This window comes from Cicer arietinum, chromosome 3, assembly GCF_000331145.2.
Source record: "Cicer arietinum cultivar CDC Frontier isolate Library 1 chromosome 3, Cicar.CDCFrontier_v2.0, whole genome shotgun sequence".
Lineage (NCBI taxonomy): Eukaryota > Viridiplantae > Streptophyta > Magnoliopsida > Fabales > Fabaceae > Cicer > Cicer arietinum.
In genome coordinates, this window is record NC_021162.2 from 23,392,714 (window position 1) to 23,400,737 (window position 8,024).

Consider the following 8,024-nt stretch of genomic DNA (forward strand, 5'->3'; position numbering starts at 1 on the left):
CGCTGATGGAGTGGTCGCTCGTCGAAAAAACGCGTTAGAAACAGTAACGGCAGCGACGGTAAAGCGTGAACGGCTGAACAAAAATTGAAGAATCAGCGTATCAACGGCAGAAGGGGGAAACCGGAGTTTGAGAACACGGTTCGCCGAAAAAAAATATTCACCGGAGACAGTGGGTCGACCGGGTAGTTGACGATTAGGGTTTGTCTCTCAGTTGGCTCTAGATACCATGTTGAATATAAAGAGTATTGAGAGACATATAGAATAACCCGTGTGTTTCAACTACACAGCGGAATCTCTTTATATAGACACAGGGTATTAAATAACCCTAATTTACAGTAATGCTAACGGGCCAGAATACTTACATACTTACAGCCCATATATTTTATTTACATTCTAATATAGTATTCAACATAGCTTAATGCTGACTTTATTACGAAATACTAATCTCTATTCATAGAGAAACATAGACTCAATGCTAAATTAGGAATAAATCATAATAATAATGAGATATTCTAAGATATCTCTATGATTATAAATTGATCATAGAAAATAACTCAAGATACTCTAGTATAATATAAAAGATATTTTCTAATATTCTAACAGAAAGTACTGCACAAGAAGCTGATTGGAAAGTTTACACTAGGAGGAAGAAAAACAATATGGTGGTAGAGTCAAAAACTGCTCCAGTGCAAAGCCATCAATCTAACCAAGCTCTAGAAAATGGAATCTTTGCAAGTATTACTCTTCCTAACTCAAAACCTGTCCATACGTGTTCAACTGACAGTGATGTTCCTATTGCACTAAGAAAAGGGGAGAGAACTGGTACTCAACATCCAGTTGAAAGACTTAGGGCAACTTAAGTATTTTTTAGGAATGGAAGTAGCTCGTACAATGGAGGGAATATATGTTTCTGAAAGAAAATACACACTAGACTTACTCCAAGAAATCAGAATGCTTGGGTGTAAGGTTGCCAATACTCCTACATAATCAGTAAGCAGAAACAACTTCAAAGAAAATCCTCTAGTTGACAAAGATTGGTACCAAAATTAAGTTGGGAATTTAATCTACCTAATTCTTAATGGTCCTGATATTGAATTTGTCATGAGCATGGCAAGTCGCTACATGACAAGTCCTACTGAAGTTCACACGGAAGCTGTGAACAGAATTATACAGTACCTTGTGTGGGGAAACATTGTCACTTGGAGAAGTATGAAACAATTTGTGGTAGTTATAAGTAGTGCAGAAGCTGAATTCAGAGCCATGGCTCAAGAGATTTGTGAAAAGATATGGCTGAAGAAGATACAAGATGAAATTAGAGTTCTAGCCAATTACATTGAGGTTATATTGTGACAACAAAACTGCAATCAACATCGCAAAGAACCCGGTTCACCATGATAGAACAAATGTGGAAATTGACCGACATTTCATAAAGGAGAAGATTGATAATGGTACTATAAATATTGATCATGTACCATCGTGCAATCAAACAACAGACATCCTAACTAAAGCTCTCCCAAGAAATACACATGAAAATATCAAATCCAATCTGGACATGATAAATATCTAACACCCAGATTAAGGGGGAGTGTTGATTATGAAATCAAAAATCAGAATCATAGGATTCAAATTTGTATAGTTATTAGTATGTATTAATTAAGATTTCTGTTTTATTTTCATTTCCTTTTAGGATAGCATTTATAGGGAATCAGTTTCTTGATTCCCAACTATATTTTGATTGTACATAATTAAATTACTTGTACTATTTAGCATTTATACTCCTTATGTAATCAGTTTCATCATCAAGTGAATAAAAATCACTTTTTCGTAATATTTTATTCTCAAGTCTTATTTCTTTTGTTCGTCAAATAAAGTTAGAATTTGTTGAAGTTGTGGGATTTAGAGAAAAAGAGGAGATAAAATAATAAGGGTTTGAATTTTATTGATAATAGCTTTATGCTAACTTGATTACAAAAGGCTCAATACTAATCTCTATTTATAGAGAAACATAGACTCAATCCTGAATCAAGAAAAAATCATAATAATAATGAGAGATATTCTAAGATATCTCTATGATTATAAATTGATCATAAGAAATAGCTTAAGATACTCTAATATAATATAAAAGATCTTATAAGATATTTTCTAATATTCTGACACTCCCCCTCAAGCTAAAGCTTATTAAGCTTTAGCTTGTTATAAGAAAACAATGTTTTGCTCCGCAAAATAATAAAAAAAGATGGAAAGGCAACTCAAGGATATAGGTGAAGTTGGAGAAAATTGCTATAAATACAACCTAGCCAAATAGTCGGAATAATCATCAGCATGAGAGAAATTCATGGCAAACAATTGAACTAAGTAAGATTCGTCCTTCTAAAAAACTGCATTTGGAAGCTTCAAACCAATAATATCAGAGACTCAAAATATTTAAACTTGAATTTGTTTCAAGGAGAGAGAGGCATGCTTTAGGGAGAGAAAGGCAAGGCCAGTACATCTAGGACAAAGATGTGGCCAGTGTATCTGGGACAAATTGCCAAGCTGTATGCATGTGGGTCGAAAGAAAAAACTTAAAACAGATCTGGAACCGAGAAGGAAATCTCAACCTAGACAACTGAAACATTATGCCGGAAGGCAGACAGACGCGCCTGAGCTCAAGACTGTTGGTGGCGGCGCATGAGATGAACACGGTGGATTTTGGAGGCACATAAGCACGCGTCGAGCAACTTTTGACCTTAAAAAGTTCTGGGCTGTGTAGATTGGGAAATTCCGCACACAATGGAAGTGGTTGTGTCGGAAAACCTTTCCAGCAGCGATGACAGGCAACAGCAGCAGACAGCGGCAGGCAACAGCGACGATTGTAGGCGGAAGTGGCAACAATCAGAAAAAGGAATGATCATGCTAGAAAAGAGAAACTATGATTATATTCTCAAACTATTGGGAACTCAGAAGCGGAATGTTGGCAAGACAGTTCAAGGAGGATCGAAATATGCTCTAATACCATGTTGAAGTTGTGGGATTTTAGTGAAAAGGAGGAGAGAAAATAGTAAGGTTTGAATATTATTGATGATAGTTTTATGTTAACTTGATTACAAAAGGCTCAATACTAATCTCTATAATAATAATGAGAGATATTCTAAGATATCTGTATGATTATAAATTGATCAAAAGAAATAACTCATGATACTGTAATATAATATAAAAGATCTTATAAGATATTTTCTAATATTCTGACAAAACTAAATACTTAGTTTAGTTGAGAAATTTCTTAAGCTAGAAGATAATTCAAACTGGACCTATATGGTTGTTCCGTTATAAAATAACAAACATGGGTTTAAAAACAATACATATTTATTTCACTAATATGGGCGAAATTATTTTATTTTATTTATTCCAAACACAATGGGTTTTTCTATCATTCTGTTGTGTGTTTTTCATTGATGTTCTCCTTGGTTGACATGAAACTATATTACTTAAGCCTGTGTCTGTTGTTTTCTATGTGCAGCTCATCATCCTAATATTAATGCTGCCGTGGAGCTACTTAGACAAGGTATTTCCTTTTTTAATATTACCTGTGTGTTTATTATATTTTTATCTTCAGTTTCTTCTATTCATTTGGCTTTTCCTCAACACTATCCAGGTATTACTGAATTAGATGTTAAACCATTTCTTGAAGATGAAGGCACCGGCGATTTGCGATATGTTCAGGTGAACTGGTTATAAGAATTTGAATGCACTTGATGATGCATGCAGTTAACAATTAAATTTGGAAATTGTGATAATTAACTGATGCTGGGTGGATGTTTGCAGATGGCTGTGACAACACACAACACTTCTCTTCCCGCTGCACAAAGATATATGAATGGTTAGTTCTTGGTTCTTACTCATGAGTTACATGGGAAAAATGTATTGGATATTTTCTTTTAGTTAAAGGAATTTTTAATTAACCATTATTTGATTTAAAATTATATGTTTCAGGTAAGGTTCAGGTTACATTGGTTTGGAATTCAAGAAAGGAAAACTCCCCTGGTTCAGACAAACTGAATGCATTGGCAAATGTATGCTTGCTGCTTCCTTTCTACCATATTTGTTTAATCTGTAGCAGATTCTCTTGCCACTTCTCTTTTTATCCTAAAAAGTTATGGTTAATTTGATTGATTGCAGTTTCTATGGAAAAATGGTGGGCCACGGAGCAAGCTTCATTTAATTCATTCTGTGTGGGCCAACTTTCAGACTTCTGATAAAAATGTGAGTTTATACTGTTTTTATGAAACAAATGAATGGTAGTAGCCCTAGTATTTGATTAAAATGGAAAATGATATGCTGCCTGTCATACAAGTATGATCGATGTTGTAGTTTCAGTTACGAGAGATGGCTCTTGGCTCATGTACTGGGTTTGAATACAAATCATATTGATTCTGTAAATAAATTGAAGTCATGGATATTGTTGATTTATAGTTATCATTTTGTTTGTTTTTTGGGGTGACATTTTATGGTTGGCAGGGAAAACGGCTTCACGAGAACATATAATCTTAATAAATATTATATATGTGACTGTATAATGTATATCAAGTTTAACTTTGCAATTTGGATTATTTTGCAAATGATGTCTTATGACACTTGACAGGAATGATGTTGATAATAATAGAACATGTTTGAAGAGAAATCTTTGAATGTTCAGACCCTGAAACTTGATAGATCCATATTAATAATTATATAAAAATAAGCTGCTTTTATCTATGCTTGATAGATTTCTTGTATGCAGATCTTCCTAAACTTTCCAGATAATCTATGCTTACTTAATCATGCTTGAGTAATTGTTTCTATCAAAAGATTCAGTTCAGGCCTTTAAAAAATGCTTACTTGTTGGCTCAGATAATTTTTGGGAATAGATGGAGACATCTTCTTGGAGAAAGAGATTTCTGGGAACATGTTGGTGGAATTGATGTGTCATTGGCCCCTTCTAGTTTTGGCCAGGCAAACACACGGGTAAAGATTCTGATTTGGTGGATCTTATAATTTTATATGGAAATTGTCGTATGCATTTAATAAACCTTCCGAATTAGTTCCTATAAAAGCATGGACACAAGGCCCATAAAACACACGCACTACATACCATGTAAGTAAATAAATTTTTATTTGTACATACATAAACATGAACATATATAGTCAAGCTACATCAAGAAGTATATGAAAATATATCTAGGAGCAAATTATATCTGGCCTTTACCATTGTGCCCCCTTCAATTCCTTCTGGTATCAACCTTCCCTGGCCTGGGGCATTGATAAATTGGCCTTGAAATTGACCTTCATACTTGGGTCTGACAGTCTGGCATGCATGGGATACTTTTTAGCTGCTTGTGATTTGAAGTTATCGAACTGAAAGGGAAATCTCATTAAATGAGATGCAGGCTTTTGAACCATTGACGAGTATTCTCATGTCACCGAGTGCTTCCAGTAACCATGAAAGGATTGATACATCTTTCTTGCTTTCTATTATCAGGCTTTTGACATCTTGCTGCAGAAGTTACAAAAATATGTTCCATATGAATCATCTGTTACTGATTTGTATGCTGGAGCTGGGGTCATTGGATTATCATTAGCCGCCACAAGAAAGTGCAGGCAAGACCTGATGGTTCTATGAACCTCTAAAAAAATTTATTTTTAAATTTCTGCTACATAGTTATTTGAAGGATTTATGTTTCATGTTGTCTTACAGATCCATTAAATGCATTGAGATTAACAAAGAGTCGAAAGTATCTTTTGAGAAGACTATTGAACGTTTGCCTTCCACCATCGAGAGCAGCATTACTTGGCATCATGCAGATGCTTCAAAAGTTAGTACTGAATATCTGAAGCCTCGTCATATATTTCATGCTTTAATTTAATTTAGAAGTATTTTTTTGTTATATGTAACTGTCAAGTACAACTTAAATTTTCGTATGCATATTTCTTTCATCAATGTATGCAAGGATTGTTTACGGAAAGGACTAGATAAATCATTTTCGCATGCCTATTCCTTGTCATATCTTATTTGAAACTCATTGTATGAATCATTTGCAAGTAACAGGATCCTTTTTTGTGGCTTGCGGGCTCAGATGTTGTTGTCATTGATCCTCCTAGAAAAGGACTAGATGCATCTCTTATTGATGCATTGAAGAATATATCATCACTGGAGCGTAAAGTTTTGTCTTCACTTGAACGGTTGTTTCTTAGTGAATTTGTCAAGGTTGGTCAATTTAAAAATATTTCTCAGTCAGTGTCTGATTTAGTATAAGTTTACTGCCAGCCCAAATTCGGTCCAGGAAGAGAAAAGACCATGGGTTTTACGTGCTAAAGAATCTTCAGTTCAGATTGCAAGCAAATCACCTGAGGCAAACATTCCTCAATCGGCGCCACAAACCCTTATATATATAAGTTGTGGATGGGAAAGTTTTAAGGAGGTACTTCTGTACTAAATTTTTGGATGTACTTTCATATTTATCAAACTTCATCTCTCTTTATTTTAACACTAAAAGTTTCTCTCTGACAGGACTGTAAGTCATTATTGTCAAATAAGGTGTGGTATTTGGAAAAAGCTCATGCTTTTAATTTCTTTCCTGGTACCCAAAGGTATTTTCTTTTAATTCCTGATTATTTGCTTATCTATACTTAAAGTGCTTATTAATTCTTTTAATCTTTATTCATTCTACTTGCATTTCAGCTTTGTAAACCTAAACCTTTATATAGTTTTATACACTTCAAGCACTTATATTTTTAATGATTTATTCTTATTGGTTACTCATAAGACCTTGTAAGTACCGTGTCATCATGCTCACAGGTATTCCTTTATCTATAAAATGCACTCAATATATATAATCCAGGCCACACCCTGTGGAGTTTTTATCCCCTCAAATTGAAATTCTATAATATTCAACCTTTTGTTCTTTAGAAGTAAATTTTTGACACATTGTGTAGTTGATTCTATGAGTATACTATTATAGCTTCCCCTCCTCCCTAAAAAAGTAGAAGAATATTAATTTGTCACTTGCCAATTGTTTGCAGCATTGAAGTTCTGGCAGTGTTCAAGAGGGGCCCTCAGAAAAAGAAATCAGGAAAGAAAAAGAAAAAACACTTGCAACGAGCTAGTAGACATTAATGAGCACATGATTCACTCCTGTCCAATTTTGTGCAGAAGAAAGAGACGAATAAATTTAGTAGCAGTCTCATGTTTTGTACTGACTGGAAAAGGGAATATTTTTTCATTATTTGATAAAATCTGTAAAAATAATTTAATGGATATAGTTTTTCATAGCATTTGTGTCTTGCTTTTGATTCAAGAATACAAAACTGAGGAATAACTTTTATGGCATTGAAAAAAACCAACTTGTCCGTAGATAGCGGCTTGCCATTCAATGACTTGAAAATCTTCAATTTCTCTTCTGTCTTCTTTTAGATTTTGCCAGGTGAGGAAAAACTGTCAGAATGTTGTGGGCCAGTAGATCCTGTCTGGTCAAAATTCCAATTACAGGGCATACCTGTGAGATCACATGATTAGGTCTGTCCTATATGATCATTTTGAATAATTAAAATATTAACATAAGTTTTGAATGGTATTGATATTTACTAGTATGTTCAATATACTCACCCCTGATGCCTGATATTTGGGTACTACAAGCAGATGACGAAGTCCAACTTGGTGGAAGAGAATCATTGCTTTCGCCACTGATATGCTCTCTAAAACAGTAAACGGAGTTGTATTGGTGAGAGGATGTAAATCAACAAACATCTCCATTTCTTCCCTTGTTATAGCCACCTCTTCAATATTCCCTTCTCTCTCTGCCAGCTCTACCCAGGTAAATTTCTCTCTTGCTTCCCATTCCTCTGTTCTTCTTCTCTCTTTCAAGAACCACTTTTTCTTTAATGCTTGGATGAGGTGTGCTCTTAGTATTAGTCCATGCAGTTCCATTGCCCCATTGGCGTGTCGTACTGGTGGTATTATCCCATCATCCATCACCGGGAAGCCGTTATGTGTAGTGTTTTTCAAAAGA

At 34.6% G+C, this 8,024-nt stretch overlaps 2 protein-coding genes across 2 annotated transcripts in view; one reads left to right on the forward strand and one right to left on the reverse strand.

Moving 5' to 3' along the window:
• LOC101515082 (uncharacterized) overlaps positions 1 to 7,290 on the forward strand; it is a 19,278-nt gene extending 11,988 nt beyond the window's left edge. Inside the window, exons 4-15 of the mRNA XM_027337712.2 lie at positions 3,500 to 3,544; positions 3,635 to 3,702; positions 3,805 to 3,859; positions 3,973 to 4,052; positions 4,159 to 4,242; positions 4,870 to 4,983; positions 5,498 to 5,616; positions 5,714 to 5,831; positions 6,065 to 6,198; positions 6,284 to 6,437; positions 6,527 to 6,606; positions 7,039 to 7,290. Of these exons, the coding sequence (XP_027193513.1) occupies positions 3,500 to 3,544; positions 3,635 to 3,702; positions 3,805 to 3,859; positions 3,973 to 4,052; positions 4,159 to 4,242; positions 4,870 to 4,983; positions 5,498 to 5,616; positions 5,714 to 5,831; positions 6,065 to 6,198; positions 6,284 to 6,437; positions 6,527 to 6,606; positions 7,039 to 7,132 (1,145 nt within the window). The 3' untranslated portion in view covers positions 7,133 to 7,290. The remainder of the gene's footprint in view (positions 1 to 3,499; positions 3,545 to 3,634; positions 3,703 to 3,804; positions 3,860 to 3,972; positions 4,053 to 4,158; positions 4,243 to 4,869; positions 4,984 to 5,497; positions 5,617 to 5,713; positions 5,832 to 6,064; positions 6,199 to 6,283; positions 6,438 to 6,526; positions 6,607 to 7,038) is intronic.
• The window catches only part of LOC101514756 (chloride channel protein CLC-b), a 5,362-nt gene continuing 4,550 nt past the window's right edge, over positions 7,213 to 8,024 (reverse strand). The window contains exons 5-6 of the mRNA XM_004513135.4: positions 7,622 to 8,024; positions 7,213 to 7,511 (exon numbers count right to left, since the gene is read on the reverse strand). The exon at positions 7,622 to 8,024 is cut by the window's right edge and continues 762 nt beyond it. Of these exons, the coding sequence (XP_004513192.1) occupies positions 7,404 to 7,511; positions 7,622 to 8,024 (511 nt within the window). The 3' untranslated portion in view covers positions 7,213 to 7,403. The remainder of the gene's footprint in view (positions 7,512 to 7,621) is intronic.